At 40.6% G+C, this 20,822-nt stretch overlaps 2 protein-coding genes across 51 annotated transcripts in view; both read left to right on the forward strand.

Annotated features, from left to right (window-relative positions):
• EPB41L3 (erythrocyte membrane protein band 4.1 like 3) overlaps nucleotides 1-20,822 on the forward strand; it is a 148,553-nt gene that overhangs the window by 125,055 nt on the left and 2,676 nt on the right. For 9 of the 50 annotated variants that reach the window (XM_065053201.1, XM_065053204.1, XM_065053188.1 and 6 more), the window contains exons 13-25: nucleotides 1,553-2,122; nucleotides 6,263-6,316; nucleotides 8,449-8,484; nucleotides 8,653-8,718; nucleotides 9,201-9,392; nucleotides 12,791-12,865; nucleotides 13,279-13,380; nucleotides 15,381-15,503; nucleotides 16,040-16,411; nucleotides 17,455-17,586; nucleotides 18,006-18,104; nucleotides 19,198-19,278; nucleotides 19,543-19,659. In XM_065053201.1, the coding sequence (XP_064909273.1) occupies nucleotides 1,553-2,122; nucleotides 6,263-6,316; nucleotides 8,449-8,484; nucleotides 8,653-8,718; nucleotides 9,201-9,392; nucleotides 12,791-12,865; nucleotides 13,279-13,380; nucleotides 15,381-15,503; nucleotides 16,040-16,411; nucleotides 17,455-17,586; nucleotides 18,006-18,104; nucleotides 19,198-19,278; nucleotides 19,543-19,653 (2,013 nt within the window). In that variant the 3' untranslated portion in view covers nucleotides 19,654-19,659. The remainder of the gene's footprint in view (nucleotides 1-1,552; nucleotides 2,123-6,262; nucleotides 6,317-8,448; nucleotides 8,485-8,652; nucleotides 8,719-9,200; nucleotides 9,393-12,790; nucleotides 12,866-13,278; nucleotides 13,381-15,380; nucleotides 15,504-16,039; nucleotides 16,412-17,454; nucleotides 17,587-18,005; nucleotides 18,105-19,197; nucleotides 19,279-19,542; nucleotides 19,660-20,822) is intronic. The other 41 variants (XM_065053217.1, XM_065053221.1, XM_065053222.1 and 38 more) reach the window with 26 other exon arrangements.
• Nucleotides 14,030-15,042, forward strand: LOC110356169 (uncharacterized). Its single transcript, XM_021282722.2, has one exon. The coding sequence runs from the start codon at nucleotides 14,243-14,245 to the stop codon at nucleotides 14,891-14,893; it is 651 nt and encodes a 216-aa protein (XP_021138397.2). The 5' UTR covers nucleotides 14,030-14,242; the 3' UTR covers nucleotides 14,894-15,042.

The following is a 20,822-nucleotide window of genomic DNA, read 5'->3' on the forward strand; positions in this document are numbered from 1 at the left end:
CAATGGGTGCCTAAATCCTGCTTGTTGGCTCAGATTTGGCACCAGCCTGTACAGTCAAATGCTGTTTTGGCTTTGAAGCCGTTCTGCCCTGGGGAGCTGGGAGAGGCAGTGGGAGTTAAATGCTTTTTATAGCTCCTCAGGGAGATGTGTGGTGGATGGAGCACTTAGGGTTTGATCACAGAGCCAATGTGCCTCTTCAGCCAAGTGCACTTAGTTGACTTCAGCCAAAACAGAAGTCACTCAGCATCATGGCAGGTCTGTTGTACTGGTGTATTTTAGTGGCAATGGCTATTGTTGTCCTTCTAAACAGCAGTCGTGACTGCCCACAGGGACCATGTTTGGTGATGGATAGCTAGTGGTGAGCACCCCTCTTGCTGACTCACCTCCTTGCACCTACCAGTTTTGTATCCTTGAATGACCTTAAAGACTGGCTGAATGCCTACAAGCAGTGTATTGAAGCAAATCCTGCTTATTGGTAGCTGATATTCTTTGCATTTCTGTAAGAGGTTTAGCAAAAGTGTTGAGTACTTTTTTGCCTCTTCACTACGGGTAAAGAGTCACTTTTTGACTTTGGGGAGATGTGGCTCTGTGGGGCACAGACCTCTCCCTGGTCAGCACCCCTTCAGATCCCCAGTGAGAGAGCAGAGGGTCTGCCTATCAAAAACCATCAGCTCCCTTCTTTCAATGTGCTGCCAAAGCAGTGGGGTGCAGGGTGCATGGTCAGGAGGGGGTCACTCCCCTGGCACTGCCTGCTCCACCTCGCAGCAGGTAGGGGTGCAGACAGGGCTGTGCAGAGACCAGCCTGGCAGTGATGGGAGCCGCACTGAGGAGCCAACTGCTGGAGTAGGTATCAAGCTAGTACAATTTTTTCCATTGGTAACAGCTGGCATATAGATTTATGCCCCCTCAAACCAGGATGTGTTTTGTTTAGGTTTAGGATCTACCTTTTTGGTTTTTGTTTTTTGTTTTTTGGGTTTTTTTGTTTTTTTTTTTTATATTGTAATGGAGGAATTTGGGCATATAGAGTTTTTAAATCTTTAGGGTTTTAATCATTGCTGCTGAGGTTGTCCAAGTCACAGATGGGAAGCATCTGTCCCCCCCAGGTCTGTTCCTGACTGCGGGAGTGCTGTCACAAGCAGTGTTGGTATTAGAAATACATTCCTTTATTTCTTTGTTGCTCTCCATGTACTTCATGTTTGAAAGCTCCTTATGATCTGAAGCCAGTCTTACAGTAAGTGGAAACTGACAGCACCTGAAACTGCACATATAGCTGTGAAGGCTTTCGTGTAAATCCTGTGCTGCAGATGACTAGAGAAATGCTAAATGAAGAAGCTGCCTTTTCTAAGCTGTAACCCTGATTAACTAATACTTGCAATGTGTGGCATGGAAACATGCACCATTTAACTTAGTGGAAAACTGTGGTGTTAAAGCACTGTTTATAGTTTTATATATAGATATTTTTTATCATCGCGGAAGAAAATTAACTAATTACAGTTTTCTTTTTGTCCTTTTGCTTTTGCGCCTTGTTTGCTGCTCTTTTCTCTGTCACCAGCCATCTTTGCTTGGCACTGACTCCTGCCACCCCTCGCCCTCCTCCTTGCAGCCTGGCCCCCATGCATCTTCAGCAAAGCTTCGCAGGAGATGCAAGGAGAGTGCTCGATCAAAGTCCTTAGGTTGTGAGGCACCCAAAGAGAGTGCTTCAAAGCATGGCGAGCCGGAGCCGGACTCTGACAGAAAGGGCCGAGTTTGCTCCGCCGAGCAAGACATGCCTTTCGGCTATAAGCAAAAAGCCGGCAAAGGTGGAACGTTGTTTTCCTTCTCCTTGCAACTTCCAGAGTCATTTCCTTCCCTCCTGGATGACGATGGCTACCTGTCGCTCCCTAACCTCTCTGAAACCAACCTCCTGCCTGCCAGTGTGCAGCACTACCTCCCCATCCGCTCCCCCTCCCTGGTGCCCTGCTTCCTCTTCATTTTTTTCTTTCTGCTCTCTGCCTCTTTCTCAGTGCCATACGCCCTCACTCTCTCCTTTCCTCTGGCTATGTGCCTCTGCTACCTGGAGCCCAAGGCGGCCTCCTTGAGTGCCTCACTTGCCAATGACCTGAGTGACAGTTCAGAGGAAGAGGTGTGTACCTCGGCATCGAACACACTCTTTTTTGTGTTCAGTGCTTCAGTCCTAACCAGTGTCAGATTGCTGCAATAGTGGTCCTACTTTCAGAGCCTCATTTCTGTCTGTGCTGATATGTTAGAAGGGGTGGTTTGGGGTTTTTTGGCTTGGGTTTTGGTTTTTTGTTGTTTTTTTTTATTGTTTTGGGTTTTTTTAATTGTTTTTATTTTTTCTTCTTTTTTATTTTTCTTGCGTTGGGAGTGCAGCTTGGGGCACAGGGTTAGGCACAACACTGTGTGGAAGTGGCTTGATTTGAGCTGTGTTGGCTGATGCAGAGTGACTTGCACTAAACAAATTGCCACTGAGCAGCTCTGAAGTATTGTGTATCTGAACCCACTGAGACCATTTTCTTCCCCCTGTCCATTTATACTAGGGTTAGAATAGTTATCTAAATAGTGGAAATAAAGTATCATTTCCTGCATAATTATATATGCATGCATATATATGTGTGTGTATATACATTATATTTATATGAATAGCTTGCTGATAATAATGGGCACCCTCACAAACTTTGGGGTGTTTGAAATTCAGATAGACTTAGGTTTTTGCAAGGGGCTATCTGTTGTACCCTGAGCCTAGAAGAGACTTTATGGTCCAGTGAAACCTGGATCTGGGTTTTTCGGCCTTAATTCTATCTCTGCTGCAGACTAAATTGTTTTCCCGTGCTTAAATCCAATGTATCAGTGAGAGGTCAGATTGGGACAGCTGTTCTGCAGCTGTTGGGGGAACACACCACGTGGGCCGCCTTGCCGTGCGCAGTGTTATATTAGCACTACCGAAACCAATGCCTCAAGCCATCAGGGTTATCACAGGCAGATGAAACAACTGCAGGAAGACTCCACAGTGGTTCTGGGAACTGTGTAGGTGATAAAAGGAAAGGAATCTGCTTGTTTAATTAACAGAGTAACTGGCATCTCATTTTTTTTCTGGTGCTTAGTTATTCTTTTGTGACAGAATAAAATGAGTTCAGTTTTTCCTCATTTTTACTTTTTCCCTTCATCATCAAATTCAAAACTATGGGTTTGCTTTGTATAAAAAAAAAAGGAAAAAAAAAAACAAACAAAAAAGACAAAACAAACAAACTACAAAAATACCACAACAGATCAGATAATCACAGACCAGTTGGCAGTTTGTAAAAAGCCATTTTGGCCACTTGTGGATGCCATTTCAGTAGTTGTCTTCAATAAACCAGCTTGTGCATCTAAACGTTTGTGTAATCTGCTGCTGTTGATTTTGTAAGACTTGGTGCAGGATTTTATTTCCTTTATATGGAAAGTCAAAAGTCGCATCAATTTATCTTGTAAAAACATTGTCTTTAGATGCTTTTGGCTCTGTGATGCCTAACAACTACATAATAATGTGCAATTTCTGATAAAAGGCATCCAAAATGTTGCTGTCTCATTTTGTTTCCTCATTTTGAGATAGCATTTAGGTCTCAATTTGCATTAGCTCTGCACTTGGATTAATCTAATAGCAATAACAGCATTAATGCAGTGCCAGTTCCAGAGGCAATAATGAGGCTGTGTTTATGTAATACATTGGTCTGTTCCTCTTCCAGAAATGAGCACTTCTTTTCATTAGTAAAGGTAGGAAGTATTGAGCATAAAAATGTAAAAAATAAGCTTTTTAGTGTTGCTCTTTTATGAGGGTGGTTATTCTGGCAGACAACACAGACTTGTGCCTAATCCAGGGGGTATTTCTTGTTCAAAATATTGCATGAAAGTGAGTATGTTTTAAACTCGGGCATGTCTGCATTACGTTGGCAAAACAAATCACAGCAATTATGATGGCAAGTTAGAGGAGGAGCAGCGGCAGCATCTCAGGAGACAGCTGCCTTCCCTTCCTGCTCCATCCCTCGCCCAGCAGCTGCCTGACATCCAGCGCAGCCCGTCCCGGGGTTGAGCCCAACCTTCCTCACTCTCCACTCAAGAGGAAACCTGCCTTGCTGAGCCTCAATTTGCCATTCCCTGCTCTGCAATTACCCCAGGTCTTTCTTGCAAGTAACTCAGCAATGCTGACTTGGACTCCATGGGTGTTGATTGGCCTATTAGCAGACACTTAGGTTGCAATGAAGCGAATTTTATGCCTTGTTTAGGATTTCGCTGATGTTATGGTGAAAGACATACCAACTTTGTTTTTCCCCCAGTCAGAAAAGATTGCACGCAGTGATGCAGAAGGCTGCACCAGTATCCTGGTCCAATCTCATACCTTGCTGAGCTCCCTTCTCCCTTGATCAGTCCATCTGGAGGCAGTCTGTGCAGTCAGAGGCAGAATTTCTTCCTTAGTTTTCATTAGCTTCTGTGTTCGTGCCTTAGCAGCTACTATTTCTCTTGATTTTTTTTTTTCTCTAATGTTCCCAGCTTCAAGTTCTTAAATGAATCTTATGTGGCAGACTCACATGTTACAGTGCCTTGACACAATTCTTTTAATTCCTTTTAAATACCTAGATTCATTATCTCATTTTTTTAGAACAGGAGTAACAATGCATAGATTATTTTTTTAATATTGCCATACTTTTACAATTGCCTACATTATTACGAAGATGTGAGACTCTACTTAATAAAAAACAATTTCCTAAAACTTTAGTGAAAGTTGACCAGCTAAGTAGACCATTTGGACATTAAAATAAAAGCAGTTTGTCTAGTGAGTGGTTTTTGCTTGAAAAATCATTCATGCACTTACCAAATAGTCCAAAATACCTACTTATTTTTCTGCCTGTCATACAAGCAGTAGAAATTACTCAAATGAAGGAATAATAGAGAACAAAGCAATGAAAAAAGATCCAAAAAGCAGTTTTATGTAACATTGCAGTTGTCAGAAAACGAGATAAAATAGGAAATAGTTAAGACTGATATTAATACTTCATCCACCAGTATGTTGGTTTTTTTCTCTTGTTTCATACTGATGTGATGTATGGATGAGATGTATTGTCCTAGTTTTAAATTACCTGCCTGGCTTATTGTAGATTACATAAGGACCATAGAAAATTTCTAATCTAAACCAGAGCTTTCACTGGTGTTAAAACAACTTGGATATGCCAATTTGGGGCAGTAGGAAGCACTTTCTTTACTTACTAGTTCTTCATAAGCTTGCATAATGACAAAAATAGTCATTTGAGTTCTCTTCTCAGCCTATAGCAAGCTACACTCAACTCTGTTTATTAAACCTAGACACTTGTGTTCTCCACTGAAATGTTCTTCACAGTGTCAAGCAAAGCAGGGATAGATCAGTCAGTGCAATGCTGTGCTTTGTTTCATTTTTATCACTTGTACCTAGTAAGTGTTTTGGGTGGGGGGAGTTACTTTTATTTTTCTCTTGCTTTCATCCATATTCTTAAACGGAATGAGAAGTATTTTTGATTCTTTTAATGGTGATTTTCTTTCTTTTACTATCATTAACAATATCAGCTGCTCTTTATTGGAACCAAGTGGGATCTGAGCCTTACCATTACTCCACAGACAGACAGTAGATGGGCTGGGGGTATGATTATTTGAACTCCTTGGTAATGCAGACAGCCTCATGGCGTATAAATGTGGAGATAAGAATAACTTCTGTACAAATGAGGGGCTGAAAGTCAGGTGACTGTTAAAGTAGCCTTTTTTTTTTTAATTATCTTTTCCCCCTCCAGATAAAAAGTCAAATATCACATTAAGCTATATTGACTATAATGAAAATTTGATCAATAAATTTCTTTTAAAAAAAGCATGATGGGAGGAAAAGTTTGTTTAGAAAAATATTCGCTTCTTTTTTTTTCCCCAGATTTTTTTAAAGCCACCTGGCTTTCTTAAGAAAAAGAATCTGCTATTCAAATACCACTTTTCCAGTAATGTTTTGTTTGGCTTATAAATTTGTTCCAGTAAAGCCATATACTGTGTACAGTACGCCTCGAGTCTTCCTCTGAGTCTGTTCTGTTTACTAATATAGCATTTTTATTTTGCTTCTTTGACTTGTGCGTGGTTTGAAAAGCAATGCTAATGCAGTTCGCAGGGATGTTTGAATTTAAACAGCCCCCCGTGTGAGCCATGTGTACTGATGAGCTGGGTTTATTCTTTATTCCTGCCTTCCTCTGGGGACCCGGTTACTTGTCTCACCAAATAGACTGACAGTGAGCAGACGGATACCGCAGCCGATGGTGAGACCACTGCCACCGAGGTTTGTACAGTCTCCCGCACCCAGTTCTGGCAGGGGGAGAGCGTTTTGCCTCGTCTCTTCCCCACCCTGAGTGCCAAACCACGTGTCCTCTGCAGCAGCTTGGGATCACAGAATGTCCTGAGCTGGAAGGGACCCACAAGGATCGAGTCCAACTCCTGACCCTGCATAGGACAACCCCTAAATTCACATCATATGTCTGAGGGCGTTGTCCAGTCTCTTGACAAATATTGTCGGGCTTGAGGCTGTGACACCTCCCTGGGGAGCCTGTTCCAGTGCTCCACCACCCTCTGGGTGAAGAACCTTTTTTAATGTCCAACCTGAACCTCCCCTGGCACATCTTCCTGCCATCCACAGGCATCCCCTTCCACACCTGTACCTGTGTGTGGATGTGAGTGCCAGAGTTTTGCTGGGGGGAGTCTTCGACACTCCCTGCAGGTTCCTCCTGTGTCTGTGTTGGGTTTGGAAGCTGCAAGGCCCATGTGCTGTGCAGATCACAAGGTGGTGGCACTGTCCCCCACACCAACACTGCCCACCTGGGTTGGTCATGCTTACCGGATTGTCCCCCAGGTTGTTCAGTTGGCTTGTTTGCTCTTGTAATCTGCAGCCCTTGTGAGACAGAGAGGGGGAAAAAAAAAACAGTAAAAAGCAGATTTCAAAATTTCTGAATAAAGGTATTTCCAGATTTTAAACATCTAAGGTTTTCCTTGAATGTAATTTCACATGTCATCTTCACATATTGTCACCAGTAGTCCAGGTATTGTCTTCAGAGGAGGCGCTGTTATATTTTCTCTGCACTGAGAAGCCTTATTTGCACAACATGGTATAAAGACCATGCAGGCAAATTCAACCCTGTGTGACTCCACTGAAGTGCATATAATGCTTTCATAATTAATATGGTTGTAGCTGCAAATATAAGCTGAATTAAACTGACATCTGCTAGAAGACAGGGTCTTACCACAAACACTGCTGTAGGTTTTCGGTAGGATCTCATTAATATTTCAAACTGTTACAATTATTGTCAAGGAAGAATTCTCCGTATGATGTGTCAGGGCAATTCGGCCTCAGCTGTAAATAGAATAGATTAGAGCTGAGTTATAAAGTTGTCAACAGGTAAAGATTTTCCCATGAGTCATTTGACTAATTAGGACTACATGAAAAATTAACAATAAAATAGTGGCGCAAGCATTAAAAAAATCCAAATGGAGCAATAACATAAAATCTGTTGAGGTGAATCTGGGGTACAAAATGTATTCAAGTGCCTCTTGCACTGTATGGCTTCAGGCATTGAGCTATACAGGAAGTAAAACATAATCCTAAACCCATGACATTCAAAATGTTCAGTTTATTAATCAAAAATGCATGTTAATCTCCCTATCCACCATCCTTATTTTAGGGGAGAATATTTTGTGACCCTTAATTATCCTTCTGGTTACCTGACTTTCAAAATATGTGGTATACTTGCCATCCGAAAATTCAGCCCTCAGAAACTGTGCTGCTTTGGCAGTCCATATTTAATTGTTTTCAAAGATGTGAGGCGAGTTTGAGCCGAAATGTGGCAATTCCAGAAGATGACCTCTGCAGATAGATCCTGAAAGAATATATACAGTCTAAATATGAAATAAAATTATATAAATGCAGAATGGGTCTGAGGTTAGGGAAATAGCATTTTTAGCAAATAAAATGTGTTGCATTCTGTAGAAAGTGTTGTGGGTCTTTTACCCATGGTGAGTTAATACAAAGCTCAGCCTCTGTCCCAGGAGGTGTTTAAACTCTGGGATTACAGACTTCCAAAGAATTTACTGTTCCCATTTGGTCCTAAATCAGCCACGATCTCAGTGAGAAGGTCCAACTGCTGCTCCCTAAATAGAGATCTATGAACGTGGAGCACACCAGTGTTATTTGGAAAATGTTTAATATTTTTTCGCTCGCAATAAACAAGTTTGAAAAGAGGAGACTTGCTCTGAGTTAGGAGAACGTGCAAAGTCAACCAGTGGGTCTAGTCCTTTTCATTAAGCCCTTAACATAGAGAAAATGTGATTTTAACCTAGCGTGTTCCTCTCACCAGTTTTTGTAAAGGCTTTGGTCATTCGCGTGTGTAAGGTGTTGTTTTCCAATCTTTCTCATGCTGGCAGTCGGATCAAGAGGAAGATGGAGATCTAAAGGCACAGGTAACAGAAAAGAAAGGTCCAGATGTTGCTCAAGTACCAATATTGGAGATGTTCACCTCTCTCAGCATGTTATTGTCGGTTCTCTGTGAAGAAATGTGTAGAAACAGCATTTTGTATCCTTTCAATATTGTGTCCCTTACCTTTCCCTTTCTTTTTCACTTCTTTCAGAATAGTCTGATTAAGCGAATACAGGGTGAAAATGTGTATGTCAAACATAGTAATCTTATGTTAGAGGTTGGTATTGGTATATACCAGTGCATGTCCGTACATGTGTGTTAGTTTTAGTGGTAAACTGTGAATCTGCACTCTGATGCATGACCTGTGTATTCCCACCTGCTAATAAATTAAATAGATTTTTTTTTTTCTCAGATTATGATGACTCCTCTAACTTGTACTATAAATATATATATGCGTGCACGTATGTGTGTGTGCGTCCACGCGCATATGTATGTTTGTTTGAAGCCTCTTTATCAGGTGTAAATCATAGCAATACAGTGAAGCTCTTCGAGGGTATTTTTAAATTCACTTGTATGAGATATGCTATGCTGTTATCTTTCAAAATGCCACATTTTCACAGAGTGTTGTGTTAGTGCTGTGCTGCCCGGCTCCCTGAGATGTTCCTTCCCTCCTTACTAACAAAGTTGTGTGTTTTGGCTCTAAAATTTGGTCAGCTTAGGATGTATTACAAACTGCTCTATTCTTTTAAAACTGTCCAGGACCTAGACAAAACCCAGGAAGATCTGATGAAACATCAGACCAATATAAGCGAGCTGAAACGCACCTTCTTGGAAACCTCTACAGAAACAGCTGTGTCTAATGAGTGGGAGAAGAGGCTTTCCACATCTCCCGTTCGGCTTGCAGCAAGGCAGGAGGAAGCTCCTATGATTGAACCACTAGTGCCTGAAGAGGTCAGCGGGAGCTGAAAGGCTTCATTACGTATTTGTCTTATTCAGTTTTACTTATAATAGCTCTCAGTACATTTAGAGGCCGTAATTAGAGGCCATTCCCCACTTGCAGGTGCTCCCTTTTTCTCAGGACTCAGGCTCTAGCAGCAAACATGCAAGGAATAACAGATACCTTTTATGTGTGTTTGTATATATACATATATATACATAGTTGGAGTATGAAATTTGCTGTAAGCCACGTGACAGAATTGGGTCTCTTTGAGGGTGCAAAATGCAGCCTTCCTTACAGGTTCAGTGAGCTTGAGGAAGTCCAGCCATGCATGAAAGAAACTGAGAGGGTGATGGAAAGAAAATTTAAATAATGGTGATGGGTTGGGAGCGGCACTGTTGTGGGACGGACTGGGGGTACGGTACCAAGCCTGACAAGAAAATACAGGGCAAAGGGGGCAGAACTCTCTCCATCTTTGAAGACGAGAGAGAAATAAGGATGATAATTAGACCTGCTTGGCCAGTGCCATAAGGGAACCGATAGCTGCTGTAGTTGGCTGGATACTGTTCCATTGAAGACCCACTGCAGATTGTTAAGTGTGTGCATTTTAATGCAGTGTGCATGCATGAAAAAAATCTTGCTTGCTGTGCAGTCTTGAAGTGTTTGCAAGGAACTTGTCAAATAAAAAGCCTCCTTTTATTTAGTTTGTGGGTAGGTAGTGAGATGTAGAGGTAACAATGTAACGTGTAACATTCATGTTGCCATAAAATACATAGATCTTCAAAAAAAAAGGAGGGAATCTTGATTTAAATCCAGTAGAGCAAAAAGAAATATGCTTGTGTGGTCTGTATGAAGATTAATCTTTTTATTCTGTTTTGGATGTATATCCAGTTTATTTTTCTACTGGAACAACCTTTATGATCACCACTTGTTTTCAGCATTACAGAGCAATAAGTGGTCACAAAATTTGCCTCTACCCGCCCCCCAGCCCCCCCAGCACTGATGTAATGTTGTAAGGATCTCAGAAAAAATGGGATGGGAAGTATAATTTGAAAGAATCTTCTGCTTTCTTTCCCACCTTAGAGGTTGGCATAGCTGATCCACAGCTCTCTGAGGAAAGGAATCCCTGGAAGCAGATAGAACTTATCAGCTTCTCCTCTTAGGGAAATGGATGTTGCCAAGAAACAGGCTGCACTTCCTCTTCTCTCACATTATACCCACCTAATAGGTGGGTGATTCAGGCATCAGATATGCATTAGAGTGGCCATCAAGTTGGATTAAAATATCTAAAAAGCAGACTCAGTGCCCAAAGTTTACCTTTTGGAGGGAGGACTGAGGAGTCTTATTGTTGTTCCTACTGCCTTCCTGGTTTAGGAATCGTAAGAGATCCTACAACCATGTTTGGTTGTAGTTAAAAGTATGGGTTTACTTTCTTAAAATTGTAATAAAGTGTGTATAATAAGTGTAATAAACGGAATGCATTTCACATTTTAAAGATGTAAGGAACTGTTGAGTAGGGAGTGGCTGGCTAGCTGAGCCTGAATCAGAGGAAGGAAACTTATAACCCCCTCACTTTATTACGTGTCTTTTTATGCACAAGCAGTAGCAAAACATTACACAGTTATATAGGCTTCACCATGACCAAACACATCTGAATTTAGCCATTCGTTTGGAAAGGAAAAGAGCAAGAGATATCCTTATCTGGTAACTCTTCTCTTACTAGAAGAAAAGGACTTGCTCAAAAGCAGCATCCAGACACTATACCTTATATGCATTTAAGTAAGCTACAGCTGTCCCACCGAACCTCATCCAAATGAAGGTGTTTCTGTGGAAAAATGTGGATGGATTTGAGCTATCAGAGCCTAACTCTGAGGTGTCTTCTGGCAGTAAAGGACCCCTGCTGTAGATAACATCTGACCATCCTTCTTGGTCCCACTAAGTCGGGTGGTTTAAGTTCACATGTCCTGCTGAGAGAGGAATTTGATAGGGAAAAAATGAAGTTATGTATGGGTTAAAATCAGCACCTTGATGTCTACTAAGAAATTCAGAGACAGTCAGGATAGACAGCTACATGTAGTAGCTGCTTCTAGTCAAAGAAGTCACGTGTTTAACTCAGAATATCCACTTCAAAAATGTATTCAGTGCTGTTACATGTAACTCTTTAGTATAACAAAACAAGAACAGAAAGGGAAAAGTTTCCTTTTCAAAATAGGTGCTTTGAGCATTTGGCACTTGTGTGTGTTTGGTCAGTTTGACTTCAAGCCCATATGGTCATCCATCAGTTTCTCACAACAGTAGGAGAAATACTTTGTTTTTCTTTAGTTATAAAAAAATGTAGTTTTAAATGTCTGCCATAATAATGCCCAGATAGCTACAGAACATGAAAGCCATCATATTAACAAACTCCCTGGCAGTGTCTAGTCTAATCTGAATTGGAATAAACCAGCACTTTAGAAATAAAGAAGTTAAGCAACTCATTGCAGTCAGTAGAGAGGCAGAAACGACTCAGCTAAGTTTCTAGCTTTGTATCTACCTTTCAATGTGTACCTTTCTTCTCGAGTACATGGAGTATACATCTTTAAAACAGTACCCTGTTACCATGCCAGTCATAGTACTTCCATCGGCACGTCTGGTGAGGACACTGGCCATTGAACTGGGTAGAAAGGGTTTGGCAAGAAACCTGCTTTGCTCTGCAGGGCCTGACTTGTTCTAGCCAGATGCAAAAGGTGGCCAGCCCAGAAGGTGAGCTCAAAAGGCTTAGGAAAACTGAATCTTACCAACCCAACATTTAAAACTTTCCCCATTGGTCAAGCTGCAGAGATACTCTTACTGTTTTCACAGCATCAGGAAGGCATATATGGGGTAACAATGATGAGGATTTTGGTGTCACACTATAGCAATGATATAGCAGTGGTTAGCTTCCTGCATCAGAAAAAGACTGAGACTTCTTGCCACCTGTAAGAAGAAAAGGAGAGCTGAAATGTTTGCAGGGAACGTCTTCTGCCTGCATGAGCAGGGAAGGCTGCAAACTCAGGAAACAGCTAAAGGCAGGGTAAAGGTGAAGGGACCTGCTCTAGAATGTTGATGGAAGCCATGGAAGTTGGCAACAGACACAATCAGATGAATAACATAAGAGGAAATGAACACAGTGTGTCTATGCCCAGGTGTTATTCGATTTAGTGTTTTTCCTGCTATGCAAACAATATGCTCATATCTGCATTTATCATGGAGTGACACTGATTTCACTTCTTATTGGCAACCTCTTTGCTGTAAAATTATTCTGTTTAATTCTGTTTCTTAATTTACCATGCAATTAATAATTTGTAGATTAGAGAAATAGGATAAGCTATTGTAAAGTATAGTGGTCTTTATACCCTCCATTTACTAAAACCATTTGTTCCCCTGACATTAGACCAAAGAAGAAACAGAAAAATCAGAAAAACTCATATTTTTGCAGAAGGGAGGTACTACATTCCTTGAAATGCAGGTAAAAACAAACAATACTTCATTGAAATACAATCAGGCTGGCAATGATTTATTATTTTATTACATTTCTTCCTTTCCAAACCACTTTTTTGTTTTGTTTTGTTTTTGATATGATTTTGTAAGTTCCAGATAAAGATGTAATCTGGGGGCCAAATTCTGAGAAATGAGTCCTCTCCAAAGCTTATGGCTTCTTAATAGAGACTGAGTTCTCTACTAGTTAGAAATCTACTTGCACGGTACTGTTTGTGGATGTTGTTTGCAGTTATGCATGCATTTCCAGCATAAACATCACTGAGAACCTTATGGTGAATGCAGCACCTCTGTCATTAGAATGAATTTCCTTTATACTGTCAAGTGAATTCAGATTATGCTGAGTGATGGTGAACTTTCTATTCTTATTGGTTTTTCTATTAGCCAAGTGTGATAGAGAAGAAGCTGCAGGAAGGAGAATCTGCTGGCACTTTGGTTACTTCTCATCAAATCATTATCCAGAAAAGTATCCCATCATCCCTAGAGGTTATTTTTCATTCATTCAATTTTAAACTACCACATTTACTTAGTTAAATACAAATGTTACAGTCTTAAGGTCAAATATGTGGATGCTGATTGCATAGACAAAGCTAATCACATAGCATATTTGCATAAGGAGGAAAAAAGATAGAGCATTAAGTTCAGTTCAGTGTCTTTAGCAATAAGGCATTTACTATGTTGTACTACTCGATTTCAACAATGCTGAAAGGGGTTGATGTTATTCTAATGAAAACAAATTCATTGCAGGCTACAGCTACGTACAAATACATACTGTTCTTAAACCTCGTCAACAGTGTGTTTGTGACAAGTGGGGAATGGTTGAATGGGCTTATTTGCCCTATTTTTGCAATTTGATTTTGACAGCAGCATTATGAATCATTGTGATACATGATTTTTAACCTCAGGATGATTCCAATAATCATTTTAAATGATGTGCTAAAACTCTGTTTTGCTTCAAATGAATACAGAAATAGTGTGGCAAAAGTCATTTTTTGTGTCCACGTTATATGGGCCTCTAAGGGGAGGGAATATGCAAAGAAATAATATTTTGCCTAACGTGATTCTGTTTAGTTGTTTGATAGCTGCTCTAAAAGGTACAATGGTAAAAGTTATCATATGCTTTCATAAGAGGCAGCATTGATTTCTTAAAAGTCTTCATACTTTAGTGCTCCTGAAGTACAGATAAACCTTCAGATATTCTAATTTAGCTTTTATATCTCAAATATAGGGCACTGAGGATTGGGTTATTATAGACAAAATACCATCTGAGGTAGTTGATGGTGAATCGAAAAAAAGTCTGGCATACAAAGTAGTGACTGTGAGCAGTAAATCCACCTTTCCACCTGAGATGTTAAAATCCAGTACCATTCTAATGCAGAGCTTTGAGGACTTGGAAGGTGAAATACAATCCAAAGAGGAGAATAAGCAGAAAATGTTCACCTTAGGAAAGTCCTATGATACTGTATCTGGGAAAATTGTAACCATGACAAGTAAAGCTAAAGAGAGTGAGAAAGCAGTACAGCCTTCAGTAGAAGCTTTGCAAAAAATGGAAAGGGAAGTGCAAGAATCTGTGAAAATCATTCCTGTAGTGGCTGAGTATGAAATCCTTGAGCCTGTCACTGATGAGAAAGCCAGGCGGGGATCCGACGTGCAGAGCACGAAAAGAAAGCTGTCCGACTCTCTGACACCTATAAAAGAAGCAGAATCTCAGTTGCAAAGTCCTGAAGAGGAAAGTTTGAAAAAGACACTAAAGATGGATGAGGATTTGCAGTTACATGGTACACTGGGAAGCTTGCAGCTTGGCAAAGCAGAAAAACACCTTGGCAGTGAAGCTGCAAAAGCAGGGGCATTTGCCCGGAGAGCTAAGAGCCTGTCTGAGTGGAGATATTCCAGAGAACAGCCATTTACCATTGCTACTGCTCACTATGTTACTGAGTCGTCCACGTCAAAAGTAGTGGTAACAAGTGGCTTTGACTTCGTGCCATGGTTTAAAGATTAAAGCATGACTTCTTTTAGGCAATCCCTTCACACCACCCTGCCTTTCAGTCTTCTCACTGCCTGGCTTTATGTTGACAGCAGCCAACCCAGCTTATTTCTTTTTTCCCCTCATACTTTGAATCCAGCCCAGAGTCTGAAGCAGACATTATACAAGGCTTTCAACCTTCCTAGTTTATTTAAAGATCCATGTTACTGAAATGTGGTATTGCTGCTGTGGCTTATTAATAAAAGAAAAAAAAAAATAGGATTGCTTGAACCAGCAAAATGCCAACGCTAACAACTATGCTTCGTAACTGTTGCTTACTACAGCCATTATGAATTTGCTCTGATTTATTTTCCCATTCTTTTCCTGTTTCCAACCTCTCTGCGCCCCCGCAACCTCCTCTCCCTTTCCTCCGTCTCTGCCTCCGGTTTTGACAATTAATAAGTCTGTGCATGTGGGTTTGCCTTTCTTCTGTGTGTGACTCTACATTTCTTTGTCTATTTAGACTAAACAGTCCACCGGTGAAAAAACCTTGGATGGTTCAGATATCTTCAGTTTAATAGAGTCTGCCAGAAAACCAACTGAGTTCATAGGAGGGGTTACTTCTACTTCACAGAGCTGGGCTCAGGTGGCCATTTGATTCCCTCCATCAATGTTATAACTGCACGCCAATTACTTTTGCTTTTTATTTTGTTTCCTGATTTTATGTATAACTTGGAACCTATATAACTAGTGCATGTATTGGTGTGCCTTTTCCTTTGTTACAACAGACCACAATAGAAGCTTCACTGAAAAGAAAAATGGAAAAAAAAAAAAAAAAGGAAGGGGGTTTCTCTCATTTCACTTTATTTTGGTCATTTTGCAGGGTGCTGTATTTTGCCTTTATAAAACTCACACAAAATACCAATAAGAAAAACACTGTGGAATTTTTCTTCGCTTCTAAAAATCGTACTTCTTCCTTTGGTTTTTCATTTCTTCTATTGTGAAAATGTCCTGAGAGTGAACATCCATACAACGTGAGAGACATAAATTGGCAAAATGTAATACCCTTTTTTTTTATTTATTTGTGTTCACAGAACATTAAGCTGAGGAGCTGTTGCAAGTAGTACTGTCTGCTTCTGATACTGATGTTTTTGTTTTTTTTTTTTTCCTCTTTCCTTGCAGAAAATAGATACAATGACATCTCAGGAGATAACTTCCAGTGAAATGAAGCAAGCAGCTCACCTGCCCCAGGATGTGGTGAAGAAGGTTGTACAGGAGACTGTGGTTATCGAGGAGAGACATGGGCCAAGCGTGCAGGCGAGCGGGGATCCTGCTAAAGCAGCCGGACTTGCACTGGATACAGTGACTGCTGTTGTGAAAGGGAAGGATGGCTCTGCTGAGACTGAGGGAGCAAAGGAGGATAAAAGGGAAGAGGCTCAGAAAGCCCTGACCAAACAAGGAGTTGTCACTGATGCTGCTTCATGTGAGCAAGTGGAGGAGCACAGTATGACAGTCCACCTTCCAGGGTCTTTGGAAAGAAAATCTCATTTTGAGGTAACTCATTAAATCAGTCATGTCTGTGGTGAATTGTGAAACGTAGGCAGTAGTGGACTAAGCTAATTCTTGCCATGGAAAGCAAAGTGTACCAAGCTTGTACGATTGCATCTTTACAGCAGGCAGGTTTTTTTCTCCTCCTGCTTCTTCCTTGTATGGCACCTTCAAGGCTTGTTGCTGGTTTCCATTATTGGCAAAATGCCAAGCCTATGTTACTTAAAAGCACTTTTCATGCTACAGAGAAATGCTTAATTCAGTGGCATGTTATGCAGTGGATAACAAGGATTCATCGAGTGTTCTCTTTGGAAAAGTCTGTCAAAATTGGCAAAGTTCATGTGTCCTCAAAAACAGAAAATATGGGGTTTTTTTCCATGCTTGGTACAGTTGTAAATAAATATACTGTGTCTTAAACAACATAGGTGCCTTATCTTAGCCCTATTACCAAAATTTCAAGGCACTGGTTTGTGGAAGGGTTAAAAAAAACTTGTTCTTTTTTTTTTCTGAGAGCCGAATGGAAGATTAAGCCTGAGTAGCATTTGTTCTCTTGTCATTTTAAGAAGATGTATAATCCCAGGACGGCTAAGGTTGGAAGGGACCTCTGGAGGTCATCTGGTCCATCCCTCTGCTCAAGCAGAGTTACACAGAGCCAGTAGCCCAGGGCCATGTCCAGATGGCTTTCAGATATCTTCAAAGATGGAGCCTGCACAACCTCCTTGGGCAATCTTTGCCAGTGCTCAATCATCCTCACAGGAAAAAAAGTGTTTCCTGCTGTTCAGAGAGAGCTTCTTGTGTTTCAGATTGTGCCCGTTGCCTCTTGTAGTGTTTACATCTTTTCTAAAGTTTGTTTTCATGAAATCCAGGATAGTGCTAAATGTTGCCAGCATTATGTACATTTATGTACCACTATAATTAAGATAATTTTCTCTCTTTTCTTAAACACGCTTTTTAGTTGTTCCTCCTCCTTTCCCAAGGAAAAAAAAATATTCTGAGAAATCTGTAAGCCTTGCTAAATGTTTCAATTCCTTTTTTTTTGGTTCACACAGTCACCACTTGTGAAGACTGAAACTATCAGTTTCAGTACTGTTTCTGCTGATGGGGAAAACCTTGAAATTTCCACAAAGGAAGTGCCAGTAGTACATACAGAAACAAAAACCATCACATATGAGTCTTCTCAGGTAAGAAATCCTGCAAAAGCCAGCGTCTAATTTAAAATAACTTTAAGGAACACATATTTCTTCACCCATTTTTAGTGTATGCCTTAGTGTAAACCATTCTAAGCTGTTCAAGTACTAAATATTAGCATGAGGAAGATGTGTGCAAGTGCAGTTTACCTGAGGGTGACCCTCATGTCCTGGCCTTTCAAGAACATTGATGACACTACAAATTTCAAAGCCGCAGCTTCTCATCTGTTCTTCCAGAAGCAAAGAGGAGTCTCCACATGAAATACTGACTCATGATCACCCCCATAGCAGTTATTTCCCTACTATTAGATATGAAGAACAGTAGAAATAGGGAAGTTCAGCCAGTCCAGTTATCACCTCTCTGTGCTCAGAAGCATGTTTTTGATGATTGTTTGTCTCTTTTGGTTCTCTAGGTGGATTGTGGTGCTGACTCAGAACCAGGTGTATTGATGAGTGCACAGACTATCACATCTGAAACTACCAGCACTACAACCACCACACACATCACCAAAGTGAGTCCTCAGAAAACAGGGAAGGGTTTTTTCACAAGGGTGTATGTTTTCTTAGCTTCAGTTCTATTATGTACTTTAAAATGTAGACACACGCTTATATTCTCTGGACAAAATCCTGTCTATTCTAGGCAGCTGTCTTCATTCACCTGTATTTGGCTCTACTGGCTTTATTAATGCTCAACCAAGGACTTGACAAGAGTCCTGAGAATCACAAAACCTTAGGGTATGTCTATGCAAGGACAAAACATTGTTGTGCAGAACACTTGAGTTAGCTGCAAATACTGTCTGGAACTGGAAGCAGTGTAGCCACATTGGCATCGTATGGTAGCCAAGAAGCAATAATTTGCCTGACATGAGGCTTCCTTGACATGACTATACTGCCTTTGAGTCCTGAGCTATTATTCCTGCACAGTGTTGAAAGCACATGGTAAATCTGTATCATGTAGTCAGAACAGGACAAGCAGTTGGCTGAGAGGCTGCAGTGGCATTGCTGGGTGGTACCCTAAGGAACTTGCCCACAGACAGGCAGAAAGTTTATGGCTGCACAAACAAATGATGTTGGGTCTTCCAAGTTCCAAGACAACATCTAAATAACAGTTCCTAAGCAGAAACTTGTTAGTGCCATGACATCTCTTCTACCAGCGTTTACCGTGGACAGAATTTCATCTTTCTGCAGTGAAATTCACCCTTCAGTAGAGGAGCTATCATACCACTCTGTATATCCTTCTGAAGCCTGCAGTTGGACTTAACTAGGTACTAATACCGGGCTGTCTGTATGTCCATTCTTTTCTTCATGGGATGAATTTACTGGAAATACCTGCCATTTTTTACATAGAAGCATCTCTCCTGACATGTATACAGGTTGATTAGAATCATAAAATAATCCTTGTTGGGAAGACCTCTGGAGGTCATCTAGTCCATTCAGAGCAGGCCAACTTTAGAGTTGCTCTGGTCGCAGTTCAGAGTTGTCCCTTCTGTGTGTGCTGTTTGAGGTAGTTCGGTCATGTCTGTGTTCCTGCACTGATCATTCTCTGGATGAGCAGCAGCACTCTTTAAAGTAAGTTACTGACATGCATTTGTCCCTCCCATCTAGACTGTGAAAGGAGGCATCTCAGAGACAAGAATTGAAAAACGAATAGTCATCACAGGAGATGCAGATATTGATCATGATCAGGTAAAATCTATAAACTGCTAAGGGCTACCCTGAAAACTGCCAAAGAGAACATTTCCAAACATTGCTTTAAAAGATACTATTCATACCGGGATGCCTTAAATGAAACTGGATTAGTAGTTAAATCAGTGATGGTATATTTCATATTTTAATCATCTTCCTCATTTGTAAATTGTGTAATATCTCATGAATCTCTCCACCTTGCTACTGATCATGCATGTTCCACCTCCTTTTTGTTTTTGCCCTTCTGTGGTTTCCTTGGGATAGGCGCTGGCTCAGGCAATTAAAGAAGCCAAAGAGCAGCACCCTGACATGTCAGTGACCAAAGTAGTGGTACATAAAGAGACAGAAATCACACCAGAAGATGGAGAGGATTGACCACAGGTAAGAGGACTAGATAATTTTCCTAGGCATTTACTGGGCTGGCATGTTGCAAGGGTTCCTACCATAACTCACCTCTAACCCTTTGCTTTCTCTCACTGGCATTTGCAAGTTGCATTTGTGCTGGTTATCAGTTCTGGTATATGAATGTAAACCACATTCAGCTCTAAACATCTTTCTTCATTTAATGGTGCCGGCTAGAGAAAGAGAAACTACTCATTTGCTTTTGTTGGCTCTTTGAAAAGTCCTCATTGTCCATGCTTTGGTACAGTCTAATTTTCTAATTCTGAAGTCAAAAAAATCTGTTGTCTGCTTTTATGTCATTTAAGAACAAAACCAATTTGTTCTTAAAGGTATGTATTTTGTTTAAAAATGCCATTGTTTAAAAATACCAACAGCTGCTTTATTAATGTGCCATGCAGATATGTTACAAATTAAGCTTTAATTCCCAACTTGCAAAGATATGGTCCAACTTGCTTTTGATTTTTTGTTTAAACCCAGTGAATCAGTGCGTCAGTATTTGGATGTCTTGGCTTGTCCCTGAAGGAACATTTTATGTTTTAAAGCAGCATTGTTTATCAGGATGAGATGATAATGCAGCTTTTCTTGTGTGAAGCTTTCTTTCTGTAAAGGCATGCTCTCCAATTGCGGCTGGCTAAACAGATGTCTTAATACTACGATATTTATTCTGTGTGCTAAAACATGTCATGCATACTAACCTGCTACGCAAAAGCCATTAATGCCAGCACCATTGCACAAAATGCTTTGAATGCTATATGCAGAAGAGGGTGGGGGAAAAAAAAGCTGCTTGTCTGATTTGTTTAAATCAATAGCAGCCTTTTATTCTTAAAACAATATAAATTCCTTAGCGTTTGGTGTAAGTAGCAGAGTGTGATGTACTGCACCTTTTGAAGCTCTGTTGCTCACCTGCTTTTGGATATACAAACCATAGGAAAAAAAATTGGAATTCTGGTATGTTATTTGTTTGGAAGATGGAGCCAGTCACTGAGGAGTGAGTAGCCATGATTCTTGTGGTATTCTGCTAATTGTTTCAGAGACAACAAATTGTGTCTTCCTAAGAAGTCTATTGATGTCACTAATTCTTTCCATCAGCATCAGTGGACTTTGGATTTAGGCCAAGTTGCTTATACTGGGATGATGCTGTT

The sequence above is a fragment of the Columba livia genome, chromosome 2 (genome assembly GCF_036013475.1).
Source record: "Columba livia isolate bColLiv1 breed racing homer chromosome 2, bColLiv1.pat.W.v2, whole genome shotgun sequence".
Lineage (NCBI taxonomy): Eukaryota > Metazoa > Chordata > Aves > Columbiformes > Columbidae > Columba > Columba livia.